The 19,967-nt window shown below is 33.9% G+C and overlaps 1 protein-coding gene and 1 long non-coding RNA gene across 6 annotated transcripts in view; one reads left to right on the top strand and one right to left on the bottom strand.

Annotated features, from left to right (window-relative positions):
- Positions 1-19,967, bottom strand: part of LOC101883647 (uncharacterized) — a 713,507-nt gene that overhangs the window by 73,018 nt on the left and 620,522 nt on the right. The gene's annotated exons all lie outside the window — the stretch shown is intronic.
- wu:fb59e12 overlaps positions 1-19,967 on the top strand; it is a gene marked incomplete at its 3' end in the record, with an annotated part of 35,627 nt that overhangs the window by 7,928 nt on the left and 7,732 nt on the right. For 2 of the 4 annotated variants that reach the window (NM_001443363.1, NM_001443364.1), the window contains 8 exon segments: positions 3,609-3,911; positions 3,984-4,310; positions 10,342-10,365; positions 10,368-10,372; positions 10,374-10,524; positions 14,689-14,743; positions 14,901-15,315; positions 15,346-16,615. In NM_001443363.1, coding sequence (NP_001430292.1) covers positions 3,609-3,911; positions 3,984-4,310; positions 10,342-10,365; positions 10,368-10,372; positions 10,374-10,524; positions 14,689-14,743; positions 14,901-14,967 — 932 coding nt within the window. 4 annotated transcript variants of the gene reach the window in all.

The following is a 19,967-nucleotide window of genomic DNA, read 5'->3' as shown; positions in this document are numbered from 1 at the left end:
TGATTACATGCACTTTAAAAGCAGCACAGGCGCACGCACCAATTGCTTAGTCTTGTTATACTGCTACTGTGAACATTAGAATGCGTTTCTCTTCTTTGGCCTTGCTTTGTTTGTTAATTGTTTACGTTGTTTGCTGCCAGGACTGATCATTTGCTTGTTAATTGAACATGACTCTGGATTCCCTGCATACATCTGTTTCCAGGTTGCCCCTGTGTTGACTTTTGCTTACCTGACCATCTCTGTGTAATAAACCTGCATTTGAATCTGCACTGCTTTGTCAGGATCCCCTTCATGTTACAGCTCCATTTAATTTAAGATTTGGAACTGAATTATTTCATAAAACTTAAACCTCTACATGTTTTAAAGTAAATACTATTCAATAAAATGTAAGATATGGTTGTGAGAATTTTAATAAGTTATATCTCGTTTGATGTTTTTTCCAAACTTTTTTGATCCAAAATACAACTGTTAAATTACGACCAAGAGCATGTCTTGGCATTTTATTAAAGGCGTTTAATTGTAAAAAAAAATTAAATAACATTGTTTTCTCTTGAACTTTTAGTGCAGTCACTTTATTGATGGTGTTCGATCATAATAATCTAGGAAAAGTCTGTAAAATAACAGTGTTTCTCTGTAAAACTCTTATTGTGTTACTTTATTAAATGGATTTGATCATAATAATCTAGGAAAAGTCTGTAAAATAACAGTGATTTTCTGTAAATATTTTAATGAAAATATCTGTGGATTTATTATTTTTTGCACTTTATTTAAACAAAGAAATTTTACCGTAATTTTATGTTTTTTGTTTGGCAGCCGTGGCTGCCAGTCATTTGACCTTTTTTTTAACGATTTTTTTTTACAGTGCACATTTTAAGGCAGCAGGTAAAAAAATTTTCAACGCTGTAAAAAAATATGTTACTCACTTAAATTTTTAAGTTGAATCCATTTAAGTTGAAACCTGATTAACTCTATAAATTAAGTTAAAGTAACTTTATTATGACATTTTATGTAATTGTGTACAGTGTAAATTTAACCTAATTTATTTCCTTTTTATGAGCCATCTAAGTACAGTTTGTTAATGAGGAGCTTTATCTGGTAATATGGCTTTATTTTAACATTGAATTTCCCACCGTGAAAGTCATTTAAAAATATCAATACTTCCCATGGCACTTTACCGAGAACACAAGAATATCGGCAACTACTGCAACAGCTAGGCATGGGCTGGTGTAAGATTTTAATGGTATGATAACCTTGCAAAAAATTCACAGTTTGTGATTACTGCTCCAAAATTGGCTCTTTTTAAATGTCTGGGTAAAAAGCTAAAACTTAGAGCGCAATATAATTATTTTCAGAAACATTTATAATATTTTGGAACACTGTGGTATTTGGAAATATCTGTTCAAAAACACAGATTTCTTTACAATTTAATATCTTTTCTGCTAGAGATACTGTTGTAAAAAAAATGTAAATTAAAAAATCTTACATACATTAGGAACGGTATAGCAGAAAAATTTGGTGGTTTTAAAACCTTGACTTTTCCGCTGTGGTATTGGTATTGACAAAAACTGTATCAACTTTTTATTGATTTGGTCTGGTTTCATAAAATGCATTTATGCATGTAGATGTAAAGTAGAATGAGTTGGTAACAATTAAATGTTATTTATTATCTTATTGTTAAAATTTTTGTAAGGGGCCATGCACAATTGTGATTTAAATGTTTACAATTCATGCATTTTACTGTGGTTCTTTTCAAGGTAAACACTAACATAAAACATAAAACAACAAACATGTACAGTTGAAGTCAAAATTATTAGCCCCCCTGTTTATTTTTTTATTTTTTACCCAATTTCTGTTCAACGGAGAGAAAAAAAAGTCTACAGTTGAAAGAAAAAAAAAACAGCGCTTTTGTTTTACTGTTTTGCAAGACATTGTGGCTTTGACTATAAACCTCTCTGTTGCTAACCCTGCTGTTCACTTGTGTAAAATAACTGAATTTTTAGCATACATTTGCATTTTGTCTTTGAAAAAACTACATATTTAAGGGCCTTGCACTGATCCTTGGCGTACAAATTGAGCAATTTAAGTACTGGGATAAACCCTTTTTGTTTTTTACTCATTGATCTCTATTTGAGTTACATCATAAAGCACCAGATCATTGAAGAAGTCAATTGCGACTAACTGTGTCAAAAGCAGTCTAAACTATAACACCAACTTTTATTTGACATTAAACTAAAAGTAGACTAATTGCTTAAGTTGAGTATTTTTTCAGATTTTGAATCTAGACCAAACATAATATTCAGATGTCACTTGTTGAAAAACTACAGTCGACAACTTTTTAGATTGCTGGCAGCATGTTAATAGAGCTATGCTTAACTTCAAAATGATCCTCTGATTTAAAAATATGAGAATCAATAAGAGTTTGTTTCTATTCTGTATAAAGAAAATTATTAAAATGACAAATAATAATAATAATAATAATAATAATAAAAAGAGAAATGACAGGAGCTAAAATAGTAGTGTCAAATAGAGCAGGATCCCTGCATTTAACTTTTTTACATATATTATCATTACCAAGCTGCATTTGAATTCTGAGCCTCCAATTGTCATTCTGTTACACCGACTTCCCTATGTTTTACTCATTTTAAAATAGGCTAGGCCCACACAGAATCTGTGCAAGCAAAAATCCACAGATTTCCACAGATTTTTAGCCTATCGAGTCTATGTATTTACTTGTGTAAATGTGTGTAAATTTATATTATACAGTTTTTAAAATTAATTTCAGTAATATTATTGACTAATATAAAATCGTTTAAATGATTTATTTACAATACAGTTTGTAAAGTAATAGTCTTTCAATAGGTCTATTATATGAAAGGTTTGCTTTATTGTATAAGTGGATCTAGATGGATTTGCAATGTAAAAATTAAAAAAAATTTTTTAAAAGGTATTATTTATTACTTTATATATTAAATTTTTAGTTTTGATACTCCCAAAATCATAAATCTGCAGATTAAAAAAAAATCTCAACAGAAATATCAAAAAAAAAAAAAAAAGTCCACAGATTCTGTCTGGCCCTAGTCCCTAATATCCTTTAAACATTAAATGCTTAAAAAAAAAAAAAAAAAAAAAACAACCTCAAAAACAATAAAATGTATCAATACATAAAACACACACACACACACACACACACACACACACACACACATATATATATATATATATATATATATATATATATATATATATATATATATATATATATATATCTTATTTTTTATTAGTAATTTGTTTCTATTTGCAACTACAAAGGAAATAAATGAGGAATACTAAAATTAAAATCTTTTTTGTTCTTTTAGAGGTATATACATTTAAATAAATGTATGCTTAAAGGTTAAATTACAGCTTTGGCTCACAACATCATCATTCAACGTTTAGTAATACATTTTTGATTGAATAATTCATAACACAATACTTTTAGAAATACTTTAAAAAGGAGGTGATTGAAAAATCATTGACAATTAAATTAATATGTTTTTACCCCCATCTCATTCAAGTATGTATTATTGTTAATTTCTTTTTAGTGGCAACGAGGAGATCTTGTGAAATGTTTCACGAGTTGAACATAAGCTGTGTTCAGCATAACAACATGTATATTTCTTGTTTAACCACAACACACCCGCTGGAGTCTCTAATGGTGAAACTACGCAAGAATAACCCAGTTAAAGACATCCTGATCTATCCTGACATCTCTCCAGCATCAGAGCACCAGAGATGGTCTGTGAGGAAACATGCTGGAAATGTTACACTTGGTCTGAAAGACGTCAGATTATCAGATGAAGGCCTTTATGAGTGTCAGGTTTACAAAGATCAGGACTGCCTTAACGCAACTCGATTTATCCTGACAGTCAAAGGTGAGAATAATATTTCTGAAACAAGCAAATGATCCCAAGTTGTGTTATTTAATTTAGTTTCTCTGTTTTCAGAGTGTAAAACCTTGGAGCCTGTCTCTGCAACATTAGGCTCTGCTGTGCTGCTGCCATGCTCTGAACATCCTCAACAAAACACAGCTGATCAAGTCACTTGGAAAGTCATCGAAGGTCACCGGTTAACAGATATAACACAATACCGCTCTTCAGCCAAGACCTCAAACAGCACAGAGCAGCACAAACTCTCAAAGCCTCTGTTTGAGAGAGCAAGACGACTAGAAAATGGTTCTCTGGTCATAAGAGATTCAGTAAAGGCTGATGAACAGTGGTATCAGTGCAGAGTGAATGAAAAAACCTGCTATGAAGTAAAGCTGCTGATCAAAGGTGCGTTTTATTGTTATACTTCTTACCCTGAAGCAGGCCCGGCGCTACGGGGGGGGCAAAGGGTGGCATTGCCCCCTCAGACAGAGTTTGTGCCTCCCCAGTTTTTATAAAGGATTGTTCACTCAAACTGAAAATTCTTTCTGTCATTAATTATTAACACTCCCGTCCTTCCAACCTTCAGAACACACATTTAAATATTTTAAAATATATGACATAGCAATTAAATTATGAAAATGGTGAGGTTAAAGCTAGTCCTATAGTCCAGAGATCCGGTCCCCGCGTCAGGTCTGGTGCGCCCGTAAATAGCCTTTAAAACGCGCACACGGCGATGGAGGCGCACTCAACTCACAAGGGAGAAAATGGGTGACATGATAGGAGCAGCTTAATTCATTACATGTTTTGGTTAACTAATTATTTAAACACAACTCTCTTGAGCTCTAAAAGGAAAAAACACATAAGAAATTTGCTGTTAAATTAATTTTAGCAGAGACGCAACTGCCAGTCATTTATTAGTAATTCGGGAAGATGTAGCCTAATAAAAATGTTTTAATAAAAATAAATAGTTTACTGCACAGTCCCACAGTAGGCTACACTATAAATAATATTTTAATTTATTTATTAATATTATTATTAATATTATTACAATTAAGCTAAAATTGACAAAACGCAGAACCCTTTGAATGTTTGCTTTCATTTTGCTGAAAAGTGCACTTTTACAGTTGCGTAGAGAAACATCCCATTATGCAACTGCAGTCAAGGTATAACACATAATAAATGCATTTTGCGTTTAAAGATGATCGGCCTGCGAAGTCAAGTTTGCAGTGTTTTAAATGGAATAGGTATAGTGCTTAAGTGGATTTACCGCGGATCAACCGAGAAATCTCGTGCGCTGCAGGTAGGCAGAATGATAATCTTTTAAAAATATGTAACTTAGGCTATACTGCTATTTGCTCATGCAAAATTAAACAACATAAAATATATTGTAGATCTGTTTTAAGAGCTAAAATACAACATATCGAGTTTGTTTTGACTTAGCTCATGGCCCTAAAATGAAAATAACCTGAAAACAAGCTATTAAAAAAGGCCTAATAAATAAAATAATTAATAAATAAAATGACGGGTAGGCCTAGAAACTATGGTACATATGGTTTATGATGGTTTACAATATCACGAAAAAAGCACATTTATAATAGCCTTAGACAAATCTTTGTTTTTACATTTAAAATGATGAAAAAAAAGTTATAGCATATAAAAATTTAACCAATTTTCACGGTAATAACTGTGAATTTTTGTATCTTTTTTAGGTATTTTTCTGGCTACACTAATGCCTTAAAATGTAACTAAGTAATTGTTTTGAATGACATTAGATTGTCACATTTAGCTTTTCCCCAACACTGATGTTGGTTGTGAAGCGTGATGACTCGGTTAAGCTGATTTCACTATATTTATTTACCGGTTAAATGAATTGTCTGATCGTGGGTCAGCTTGCATGTGTGGGCATAATTTGACGTCTTTACCTAAAACTTTAAACATTCATAGGGCTGTTATTTGAAATAAAACGGAAATAAGGAGAATAACATATGATTTAAAGCACTCGTTTGGCACTGAAGCCATCATCCGTCTGCATTAATAAGCGGTATGCATTACCATCGTTAATAAAATTCGTAATAGCGAAACTGCGTATTGTTATTACTATTCAAACGTAGCCTATATTACTGCCTTAGGTCAGTAACTTAGGCAGTAATGCAAAGTAATAATAAATGCGAATAAATAGCCTAAATGAAAGAAACAAGAGACCAAAATCAGTCACCAGGTCTAGTGCCCCCCTATGGATTTAAAGTGCCCCCTCAGTTTTGACTTCCTGGCGCCGGGCCTGCCCTGAAGTCTCAGTTGATGTAAAATTTGGATGAGATAAGATCCACGAAATAATAGTCCTCTAATTAAATATCATCTTTTATTTTAACAAAAATGATAAATCACTTTAAATGACATGTTGACATAATGATAAGTTTAAATAATCTATTACAAAAAATCTCAAATTTTATGTATATATATATATATATATATATATATATATATATATATATATATATGAGCAATTCTTCAACTACGGGCACTTGTAAAATTGAGTAAAATTAAAATTAACAAAGCATAGCCTTATAAGTTTAAACAATTTTTCTAGTTTTTAGATCTGTAAGAGGACAAACTTAGATATAAAGGGAAATTGTTAATATTTAACATTTTTTTCCATCGTGAACTGAACAAATGTCATTTCCACCACATCTCAATATACAGCTTTTATTTCAAAATGAAATAAATTATGGCAGTCAAACATTGTCCAAGATCTTTTTTGTATCTAGTTTGACCAATCTTTCCACAATATATACAATAATTATACATTTGTCAGTTTAGTAAATTAGTTTATTGGGACCAAATGCTGTATTGTACACCTGATACACTCTAAAATGTAATATTAATTAGGTTAAGAGCTTATTAGAAAATAAATAAACTGAATTTGTATATTAAATAGAGCATGAACTCATAAATTGTGATTACACTTTTAATGTGTGATAAGAACTTTTTTTTTTTAAATGTAAAATTGTATGTGGTGATGGAAATAACAGGGCCGTGGTGGAAATGACAGGGTGTGGTGGAAATGACAATCAATCAGTGTTAATGTAAAAAACATTAGATATTTATTAGAAAAAATATTAAACTCTTAAACTCACACTTAAAAATAAATTTACTAATTTGTAAAATAAATTTACTAATTTACAAAGCATAACCACACATTTTTTGCATGCTAAAAAAACTGATTTGTCTAACAGATGAACAGTAACAGTGCATAAATAACTGATTATTTTTCAAATATTATTTTAATAATTTTTTTAATTAAATAAATTACACGTCTACAGGGGTTAGACAATGAAACTGAAAGGCTTGGTTTTAGAGCACAATAATATATTAGTGCAGTGGTGCAGTTGGTAGTACTCTGGCCTCACAGCAAGAAGGTCGCTGGTTCCAGCCCCTGCTGGGTTAGTTGGCATTTCTGTGTGGAGTTTGCATGTTCTTCATGTGTTTGCGTGGGTTTTCTCTGGGTGCTTCGGTTTCCCCCCCACAGTCCAAACACATACAGTATAGGTGAATTGGGTAAGCTAAATTATCTGTAGTGTATGTGTGTAAATGAGAGTGTATGGGTTGCGTATGTTGTGATGGGTTGTGGCTGAAAGGGCATCTGTTGTGTAAAACATAATCTGGATGAGTTGGCGGTTCATTCCGCTGTGGTGACCCCTAATGAATAAAGACTGAAATGAAAAGAAAATGAACAAAATAAAAATTCATTAGTATAGTGTCGGACTTCCTTTTGTACCATCAGTTCATCTCAGGAATGACAGACACAAGTCCTGTACAGTGGCCAGAGGGATTTTGAACCATTCTTTTTGCAGAATAGTGTTCAGAATCACTATGTGATGCTGCTGGAGGAAAACATTTCCTGAGTCATTCGCCCACAATACCCCATAGTGCTCAATAATATTAGGATCTGGTGACTGTGCAGGCCATGGGAGATGTTCAGCTTCACGTTTATGTTTATCAAACCACTCTGTCACCAGTCTCGTTGTGTGTATTGATGCATAATCATCTTGATACAGGCCACCATGCAGGCACGTGCATACATAGGGCTCAACCTGTGCAGTGCACATGCCCTTTTAAGGCTTGGATAGAAAGTGCTCCTGCGACATCTAGCACCATTATTAGGTCTAGGGAATGCCATGATATTGCAGCCCAAACCATCACTGATCACCCCATGTTTTACTCTGGCCATTAATAGTCTTGGTGGGATGCTTCTTTGGGGCTCCACACCAGAACTCTACCGAATGTGGTAAATACAATGAAGGTGGGTCTCATCAGAGAACAAAACATGTTTCACATTATCCACGGCACAGGATTGTGGCTGCTGCATCATTTAAACAGGTGTTTGGCATTGGCACGAGTGAGCAGTTGGCCATGTATATTGGAGGTCCCAACCAACAGTTTTGGTGAAAACAGGAGAGTTGAGGTACATATTTAATTCTGCAGTGAGTTGAGCAGCTGTGGTTTTATGTTTTTTGGATACAATAGGTGTAAGGACCCAGACATCCCTTTCAGACAGCTTCCTCTTGAGTACATAGTTACTTTGATTGGATGTGGTTCCTATTCTTGGTAGTTTGCTGACATTACTCTGGATACCATGGCTCTTGATACATTACAAAGACTTGCTGTCTTTAGTCACAGATGTGCCAGTGAGATGCCCACCAACAATTTATCCTCTTTTGAACTCTGATATGTCACCATTTGGCATAATGTTGTGTGCATAGCAATATTTCAGCACAACTGTGCTGTTACTCTGCAAATCAGACCTTCACACTCTGCTCTTTCTGGTGGTATGTGAAATCAATGAGGACTGGCCACCAGCTCCTAAAATTTAGACATGAAACCTTCAACACTAAATTGGCCAATGTTTCAGTGTCATTGTCTAACCCCTGTACTTTTGCAATCCATATTAATTGTGTTTTGAAACCATAAATATAATTTCCACCACCATGCTGTCTTTTCCACCATGGTTGGCACTTATTTACCTTAATTTTGTTTGTTTTTTTAAGTGCCTTTAAAGGTACAACATGTTTGGAAATGACGTAGAATAAATGTATTTACCTATCAAACAATATTTATCTTCATTTTCCTTCATGTGTTGTTAATGAAAATTTAAATTCCCTCCATCTTGAACATGTTCTCAGATGGCATTATTCATTTTCACAGAAACCACCTAAATAATCTTTCACGCTAACTCTTTAAAGTAAAATTTCAGTGTTGTGGTGGAAATGAAATCGAGATTAAAAAATAATATTGATAATAGTCTCACATTCATAAGTGTAAAATATTTCAATTATTTTACTAGTGCCTAATTAAGATACATTAATAGTTACCAGATAAATAATATTTTAAAATGTTATTTTCATTGCTGAAGTTTAAAACTCTGTGTGTGCGACAAGGCGAAAACAGTGATTTTGACCCCTAAAAAGAGGTTGAATAATATGAAAATAATATAATAGAAAGCTGGTCATTTTTTTAAAAGTTGGTTTTATTGTTAGTTTGACAAAAAAAAAGAAATTTGATTAAAATTATATATATTTTTGGATATATGATCAAAGTAACTAAAAGTGCCCGTAGTTGAAGAATTAACCATATATTCTCTGGAATTCTGATATCTATGATCAGAGTATAATAGTGTGTGAACCATTAGAATCATTAAGATCTTTAGACTCTGGTAAAAAAAAAATCTTATATATGGTCAGATACTGTAACAATTCCTCCATACTCCAATCATCCACTACACGTGTGCGTCCTCATGCCAAGTAACAAAGCAAAACAAAACATTAAAAAAAATCAGTTTTCAAATCCTTCACAGTGGTTGAATGGGCTTCCAAACTCTAAAACATGTGAAGTGCTAAAACCATCACATTCGAGAAAGAAAAACAGATCTTTTGCTAATATATACTGTAACCACCCCAAACCCTTTAACCAATGCACACACTTTCTATACAACCTCTCTCTTTGAGCCGAAGTAAACAGTACACAGCCAGGACAATGCGAATCACTATGAAAACCCTTGCTTGGCCAAGTTAGAGACTGAATTTAAATCCAATAAAAATATCACTGAGAAGAGCTGAAAAGAGCTGGAGGGGTTCTTCAGGCAAGATTGGCTGAAAATTCTCAAATGCAGCCGTGGAAAACCTTTGACATCCAAGCCAAAAACACTTGGGGCTGTAATTACTGCTAAAGTGATGTAATTCTAAAATTCCTCCAAATCTACTGTGATGATGAAATACAAAATTATTAAATCTCTTGGAAGACCCAAGGGTGATCGCAACATATTCTGCATGATAATAAAAAGTAAGAAATGCAAACGCTTGAAATTGAATATATTTTCCACAAGACAAGTATCCCAGTTTCTGATTCGGTTGATGATAATTATTTTTACCTTTTTTTCTAGTGGTCTCAGATCCTTCAACTCCAGCTCCAGCTACTCAAAGCTATGTGCACACGCATGCAGATATAAAACCTGATCTGACAGCAGTACTGATGGCCACAATCACATCCCTGTTTGTCCTCATATTATTGATCATCTGTGTGAGTCTTTATTTCAAAAAGCGAAGGAGAAAAATAAACAACCAAAGTAAGTCCAGAGCTGAAATTCTGAAAAAGTTGAACTCTTCTTTAAAAGCATGGTTTTAATCACAATAACACCTTTTTATAGAGTAAAGATGAAGTGATGATTGTTTTAATAACATGTTAAAGATGTTTGCTTGGGTTACCTTATATTATACTGCCTATTTATCTAAAGAGAAACCTGAATCACCACACTTCAGAATCAACACTTACAGAGCTTATAGGTGCTGTATGTAAGTTTGACACCCAGTGGTTGAACAATGTATTGCATTCCTGAATCAAAACAAACGCAAACACAGGTTGCCAGACTGAGGACCAACAGGTATAGTCTCGAGTCTAAAGGCTGATTTAAACCGTAAATTAACGCAACGGCTGGCGATAGGAATTTTGTTCTAACCAACATCTCAATTTGATATATTAGAAACAGATTCTATTTCTCACAGCTGAACAACAAAAAAAACTGATAATGATCACCTTTGTGCTTTATTCAGTGTTAAATGCAAACAATCTGACTTTGAATGCCATTTTACATGACCATACCACTGAAAGGAGCAGCAAATAAACCGTTTTTAAATTAAACTTTAGAACTGTGATTTAAAACCAGCACATTGTGAGTCAGAATGTACATTTAATAATGTTAAAGAGGTTTAATAAGTATTAATTAGATTATAAACCTTACCATTTCATGAGTAAATGCATGTTCTGTGCTTCTAAATGCTTCTCTATTTAAATTTCTGTCATGTTTTGTCTGTTACAAACAGTGAAATTGCTCATCACTGCATATCTCGTCATGTAGCATGTTGTTAGGTGATTACAACCTGCTCATCTAAAGTTTACACTCCTAATATTTATACTATTTGCTTATTAATAACCTCATGTGAAACTCTGAACCTGCTTCTCATTTTGGAGTTCAGGGCTGCCAATTCTCACGCATTCGGCGTGAGAGTCATGCAATTGACCGTATTCTCATGCTCTCACGCTACACATCCATTTACTCACACAGAAAAAATCATCCCATGAACATTTTTTTTCCGTTATAATAAAGACAGTGGTAAAGACTTTTATCATTTTATAGAGATGTTATTCTCTCTATGCGCAACCGATCCAACGCTGGTGAAAGCAAGCCATGTAATCAAAAACAAACTGACACATGCGTGCAAAAAACATACTTGCGCGCCTCTCGCACCACCCCTGCTTGATGCTGATGCGCTGCTCATGTTGCCACTCCCGGTATGAATCCTGGTTGTGAACATGCATGTCAAAAAATATAGACGTCGCTCAGGCGTTGTGCTACAGGTGTTGTGCCGAGAAACGCATCCCTATTTAAGCTAAGTAAAAATAGCGTAGCTCGCTGGAATAAGCTAGTTGAGTGATTTCTGCCCATCACCGTTTGATTGACAGAGACAACATAACTAAAGAGTGTGATGAAAAGTAGTGTGAGTGGTGTAGCTTGTAAAGCGCATAACATTGTGTTTTGACGCGAGTATGAACCCAGTTCGAATCCAGCGTCTGATGAACTCATTCTTCTTTTTTTCCTACTACATATCAGATTTTGCCTACACTCTTCATCATGAGGAAGACTAGTAGAAAGCCTTAATAAGTGTGTGTATTATGGAAGACTCAAGATTCATAGAACTGGATTGGAGAGGTGTTATATCCAAATCATATGCATTAAAAGTTTGTAGAAGTGCTTGCAAAAATACCCTTAAATATAAATTTTTAGTACCCTAGTAGCAAAGAATTCTGGCCCAGATTTGGCATAAAGCTGGCACAGCAGGCATTCATCCGGCACTGGCATACAGCATGTGGGCCAAACATGGCCCGGGTTTGGCAGAGGTGGCACCGTCTTTAAGGCGACACACAAGATTTGGGCCAGATGAAAAACGTAGTATTTGGCCCAGATTTAAAAATTTAAAAAGTGGGCCATGTGAGTTTGGCCAGTCTTGACCCACATTTAAAATACACTAAAATCATTTTTGAGTAAAGAAAAAAAATTCTACCAATCAGGTCACTTTGAGGAAAAAGTGTGCCCATAGTGTGCCTAAAGCGCATCACTCCATGGGTTTATCAATTTTATTGCAATCGTGACACACCAACCTATCTGGCCCAGTTCAGGCCCAGTTATGAGTTATTAACTTGGCTGAGACTTGGCCCAGATATGGTCCGTGTTTGGCCCTTGTCTTGAAGCCAGATTTGGTCCAGTCATGTACCGTAATTCACTGCGGCATGTGGGCCAAGCAAAACCTGATTGTGTGGGCCAGAGCTGGGCCAGAGAAATTTTGCTATGTGGGTAGTGCTTCAGTTAACTTGAACAAGTATATTAAAATCCATAAATTTTCACTAGTTGTATTAGTATATATATTTCAAAGTGTACTTTAAATGCTTTAAAATTAAGTTCAATCTTTGAAGACCAGAAATATATGTACTATATAAAATTTATTTAAAAAATGCGTGCAATACATTATAGACTATATTATTATTATACACTATTAAAAAATATTTTATTAATAATTAATTTTCCTTCAGCATAGTCTCTATTTCAGAGGTCACCAGAGTAGTGGATGCCCTTCCAGCCGCAACCCAGTACTGGGAAACACCCATACACACTCATTCACACACACACTGATGCACTACAACCAATTCAGTTCATCAATTCTCCTATAGCGTATGTATCACTCGAACCAGTGACCTTCTTGCTGTGAGGCGACAGTGCTAACCACTTAGCCAACATGCAGTCCTGAAATAATATATTTACGCCAAAGATTTCTTAAATGATCTTAGCATATCACTTCAGTTTTATCTTTGCATTGTTTTCCGGTTACATTTAGAAAAAAAATTTATTTATTTATTTATGGTAGAATAATTGTATAATTGTAATGATACTCTGATAAAAAAAATAATATATATATATATATATAAATATATATATATATATATATATATATATATATATATATATATATATATATATATATATATATATATATATAATAAAAAGTATTTTTTTAATAATATATTTATCATTTTATACATTTATAAATAAACTGGGCGTGGCTTTGTTGTGGGGGTGTGGCTTGTGGATATGGGTGGGGGTTAACTTCTCACTCAAGCTAAAGCCGAAAGTTTGCAGCCCTGTCGGAGTCTGCTGCTGTCCATCGGAAGTCGAATTTTGGTCACAGGCACATGCTTTAAGTGCCTTTCTGAATGAATGAATGAATGAGTGAATGAATGAATGAACAAGGCATCCCGGGCTGCTGAAATATAATTGGCTAAACTGGCATTGGGCGGGTTTAAAGAACCAAAAATAAGACAGCTGTTCGGAGTAACTGACTTCAGCATTGTTTTTCAGATAAACACAAATGTTCACTTGGCATGTATCTTATATCGTCACCTTTGAATTATAAAGTTCTATCTGAATTTTTTTTCAAAATTGATTTGTTGACATATTCTTATTAAATGACAACTTATTTACATTATGGAATGTTTTTTATGAGTTGTTTACATTTTACCACTTTTTATTTAAAAAAAAAACAATGTTACACACGTACTGTTTGTAATATGGAATGCGAAAACTTTGAAGCTCAATGTCTCAAAATCATTCAGTATGCAGATAAAACCTTATAATTAAAAGGTGATGAAATAGCTGCAAACATATTATGGTATTTTATGTTTTAGAAGAGTCACAAACTTACATACAGCACCTTTAATTGGTTCTTTTTGCAGTTGCAAGATGTGCTGTTTATATGTCAAAAAATAAATGCACACTTAAAAAGTTGATTTATTCAGGATTTTAATGTTTTTGGTCTTCTGAATGTTTTACAATTAAATTTGACGTACTCTACAACATATTTCATCATGTTGAAAATAAATACCATCATTAAATAACCACAGTTTGTAAGAATAAGACCACGTGATAAAACTCTTTTTTTATCTTTTAGTGGACTTAAACTACCAGTTGTCCACGTATTATTCTGAAATTTCAGGAGGTAAAGGATATTTACGGTTTTTGTTTTGCAAAATGTGTCAACTTGATCAAATATATGATTGATAAAACTTTATTATATATATATATATATATATATATATATATATATATATATATATATATATATATATATATATATATATATATATATATATATATATAATTTTTTTTTTTTTTTTTTGGCAGCGTTCGATGACCCAGTATATTCGGTTGTTAATAAAAGAACAAACAATGACCACATGTAAGTTACTGCAACACAATATGTATTATTATTAATTGATTCTCATTCAACTCTATAACACAGGCCTCATTTATAAATGGTGGTCATGTACAGTACATGTTTATGCAAACAATTTAATTTGCTGACCATATTTATGTTTTGCTTTATTTCCCAACAGTTGGTGTGAACAAGCAGCAGTCTATTCATGTATTCCAGATCACGTCTATGCCAGTCCAGTGCTGTGAAACAAAACTCAATGATTTTTTATTTTATTTTGCTCAATAAGACATGCACTATTTAATATGACATAAATGAATATGCATCTTACTGAAATATAGTCAAAAAAATCATTATTTTACATGTGCAGTTTATAACACTAGAAAGCTGCACTAATATCCATCTCTGTAAGTTCTTTTGGTCAAAGAATGAAGAATGAAGACACAAGTTTCTTTAAAAGATTTTGTATACGTCCACATGTGTCTTCTTGTTTTCCCTCTTTTGAAAAAGCAAGACTTCCATAGCCTCTTCTGTTTGCCATTTGACTGAAAATTACAGCCAGAAGCCATACATTGTGGCATTCTATCAGTATTTTATTTTTAATACTTTAATACTTTTTTAATACTTTTTAATAGTTGCATTACTGTAAACAGTGCAAGTGGTTCACTGAGTGCAACCTTCTGTAATCATGCACTGCACACCTGTAACAATGGTGGCCCCCATAGGGCAAAATAAGATGTGTTACTTTAAACATGTCTCTGACAGATTTTGATAAATGACTTGATATTTCTATGGAAGCATTTTCTTTGGATTGGGGTGACATAATATATTGTTTCAGCATTTAAAAGTCATATTGCAGGATCTGCAATGTGGAGTCAGGATTATAGTTATTTTAGGATATTGTGAGGGGTGTTGATCTAAAGCGAAATAATGTATAATGTACATTTAAACTGTTTCAAGATAAGAAATGAAGCTGGGATTTTCAAGCTACCCTGGCTGAATTTAATCTTAACATGTGTGGAAATATAAATTTCTATCATCTAATTCCAAATCAGCAATAATCTACGTATAACTGAAAAGTTATATTCTTTGGTTTTTAATTACATCATTTCATTGACATGCCAGCTAGAAGGGACATTTAACCTTTGCCCTGCTGACTAAAGGCTAAGCCAAAGTGATGCAATTATCAGTTTCACAGCATGGCTGTATCTATTGTCTTCTCTGTCTCCAGAACATCATTTGCACACTGTTGTAATGATGTACTTATATACTGATGAGATCAGACCTGGAGAAGGCATGGCACCCTGCAGACAACCAGACTTCATTTGCATGCTTTGTTTGACTGTCCCCACCTACATGTATCAAAATGTATAATGTTTGCTGTGCAGTTTAGAGTTTGCTTTCGATGATGCCACAGCCACGCTGAGTTCTTCTTATTAAAAAGGATTCTGCTTTGAAGACAACCAAAAGATTCTCCTTGGTTTTTGGGGCTCTTGGAAGTTTACAACACATGGCAGCATGAAAGCAGGCAAAATTAGGGCAAAGACACAGAGATTCATTCAGAGCAGGCTCACAACCAGGCTAAGGATGTGATTTATCAGTTTTGCTGTCAATGCTATACTAAAATCAACTAGTATCTGATTTAATACTACAACTGCAATTGGTGAAAATCATGTAATCCCGATTGCAGTTGTTGTATTAAATTGCAGTACAGTTAAGAATGATCTGCAGTAATATGCATGGGGCTAATATGTTTTTGCTTTTAATTCATGTGGTTGTCTTGATGAGTGTTGCCGTTATGTAAATATTGCATTTATGTTGCCAGTATAAAAGACAAATTTCTTTACTGTGCCAAGCGAAACAGACAATAAAGTTTAAACTAAACTAAACAAGAAATTAATGTTTTATGGTTGCTTCATGTTCTTGGCCATTTTCATGCCATAATTTTGTCCACAATGTCATACTGTTTGGTCACTTAAAACAAATCATATCTTGAAGCCAATAGCTGGACTGTAGGGTCTATAAGATCCACAATAGACTTTCTGGATGGACACATCACTGCTTTGTTCAGTCTCTCTCTAATGCTTTCTCATTTCAAAATGACATTATGAATAACAGGGATTAAACAGCACTATCAAATTTTAAATAGTGCTACCTCAGCAGCCCGTTGTGCTTTGGTACTAAAACTTAATACAAGGACTGATCATTCCACCAGATCTGCAACAAATGGATGTCTGCCATTACTGGCATTTAAAAATGGTTATGGACAGAGATCTTTATTTTCTGTATTCACAAAAGCCTGGAATGAGATCCCACAAAGTTTTAAAAACAATACCAACACTGAGACTTTTTAAAAAAATTATTCCTATGCTTGTCATCTGATGGTCAACTATAGCCACTGTGATAGTAGCCTGTCTGTCTTCATGTTGGATGTTTGGTGATTGTTTGTACTGTTCTCATGTCTCGACAGATGAGATGTTAAGGGTGTTTGTATGTTTCTGTGTTCTGCAGAGCAGGAACCTGCTGAAAAACAGCATTCATGCTGAGCCAGGCCTGATTATCTTTTAATCTTTTGTTGTTAAAAGAAAATTAAATAAATATATAAATACGTCTATTTTCCAACCATTATAATTTGAAATTTGCATGTTGAATAGTAGTAGCAATTGTTTTATTTTTGTTCACATATGGCAATTTCACATTCATTGATAAGAGAGATATGGTTAGATAACAAACTGGAAGTAAAATGTTTATTTAGTAAAATACAAATTTTAAAGAATTTATATATATATAATAAGTTATATAAGTTTGACAGTTGAGAACTATCAATTCCTTCACTGTTTTTTTTTTTTTGTAAAAAATGTTAAACTGTCATGTGATGTAAAATAAAGTATCAAAACTAAGAAACATTCTTAATAATATACAAATAGCTTGAGAGGGATTTATCTTCATTGTTGGAGCCTTATCTTATACTATTGATTCTATATGAAAGTATGAATAGGTGGCACGGTGGCTCAGTGTTTAGCACTGTCACCTCACAACAAGAAGGTCGCTGGTTCGAGCCCCTGCCGAGTCAGTTGGCATTTTAATGTGGAGTTTGCATGTTCTCCCCATGTACACTGGTGGGTGCTCTGGTGTGCCCCAAAGATATGCGGTATACTATAGGTAAATTGGATTAACTAAACAGGCAGTAGTGTGTGAGTTTAGGGCTGTTTCCCAGTACTGGGTTGCAGCTGGAAGGGCATTCACTGCGTGAAACATATGCTGGATGAGTTGGCAATTCATTCCGCTGTGGCAACCTCTGATAAATAAAGGTTCTAAGCTGAAGGAAAATTAATGAAAGTATAAATAATTTATATTTTTCTCAGGCCGACACGGTGGCCCAGGTAGTAGGTAGTGCTGTAGCTTCATAGCAAGAAGGTTTCTGGTTCAAGCCTCAGCTGGGTCAGTTAGTGTTTCTGTGTGGAATTTGCATGTTCTCCCCGCGTTTGTGTGGGTTTCCTCCGGGTCCTCCGGTTTCCCCCACAGTCCAGAGACATGATGTACAACGTGAATTGGGTAGGCTAAATTGTCCATAGTGAATAGGTGTGTATGAATTTTTCCCAAGGATGGTTTGCAGCTGGAAGGACATCCGCTACGTAAAACATGTGCTGGATAAGTTGCCGGTTCGTTCCGCTGTGGCAACCCCTGATTAATAAAGGGACTAAACCGAAAAGAAAATGAATGAATGAATATTTTTCTTAATGACATGTTGGACATTTTCAGTGTCACTAAGGACAAAATTGTATTTAATAGTGTTTTGAAAAAGTAAATTATGTCAAACTTTCTGAGACAAAAACTTAACATGTGCAAGTCATGGACTTCAGTTACATGATCTTGAATGGGGTGGCAATCAGAGGACATGGCTTTCAGTGACAATGTATTAAGTTCCTACGTTTAAGAATAGGAATAAAAATGCCATTAACTAAACCAAACATGTGCAATTAAGCTTGATTTATTTATTGGTGATTTGACAGTTTTCTTTTTAATTAGAATGAGCTGTAATTTATTGAACTTTGCTTGAGAGAGTCATGCTTTACTGTGAGCCAATTTTTAAATGTTGCTGTTTTTAAAACAAGAGGTCCTTGGAAGCCAAAAAAATGTTGAACCATTTAATGCATGTTAAATGATGGCAATACTAATTATATTCAATGTAGAAACCCTGCTCCTGACCAGTTTAGTTTATAGAGTAGGTTACCACAGTAATCGTCTGAATATGAGTTACCTCCATTTTAGAAACAGGCTTGATTTTGCTTTCCTGCGTTTGACCCAGTTTCACCCATTTCAAGGTTAACCTACTCTGGGTCATTGTATTGAAGTTACTGTATTTTTCTATTTGAGTATTGTGTGCTCAGGCCTGCAGAGGGCAGTGTGAGTGACTTCTGCAGTATTTGACTGCACAGTGTGCATGATTTAGGTATGTCTGTTTATTCACAATCTGTTTTTGTGAATCATTATTACCTTTTACTTTGATTTAATTTTATATTACCTATAATATTATGCACACTTTGTTATTACAGATACACAGAAGTGCAGATTAACCACAACTGATATAAATAATAAAATAAAATATGTAATAAAACTTAATGTGCACGTACTATATTTTTGTGGTTTTAATGACGTTATTTTAACATTTACATTCATTTATTTTCCTTCCTTTGGCTTATTCTCTGATTTATCAGAGGTGGCCACAGCAAAACGAACAGCTAACTATTCTGGCATATGTTTTATACAGCGGATGCTCTTCCAGCTGCAATCCAGTAGTGGGAAACACCAATACACTAAATGAACAGGTTATGTAATCCCGCGTAACCCTGGGCTCTGAACCTCTGGTTGAGGCTCATTGATGTAACGTAAACAGAAGCAAAATAACACCCAGACACTAGATTGATATTTTATTAAAGTTTAAATAGTTTTATCCTGACATGCTGTCTAAAAACTAAGCTGAGCTAAAAAGCAATGTGCTAAATAAGACTCAAGGTTATGGCCTTGGACGTCCATCAAGCATGTTTACATAAAAAACAATGAGAATATAAGACTCTGTCTCATCTCGTGTGCACATCAGTCTCTTTTCTTTACACATGCACAGGATTGAACAGTTGTTGTTCATTGATAAAATGTATAAATTAAAAATCTTTATTTTTGAAGTTTGAATGAACTTTTATCTACATCAGTATGTAATGTTACATGATGTACAGTACAATAAAATGCA

Source organism: Danio rerio, chromosome 16 (assembly GCF_052040795.2).
Source record: "Danio rerio strain M-AB ecotype USA chromosome 16, GRCz13ab, whole genome shotgun sequence".
NCBI classification, from domain to species: Eukaryota; Metazoa; Chordata; class Actinopteri; order Cypriniformes; family Danionidae; genus Danio; species Danio rerio.
The sequence above is the reverse complement of the archived record's forward strand: the minus strand, read 5'-3'. Positions and strand labels throughout refer to the sequence as shown.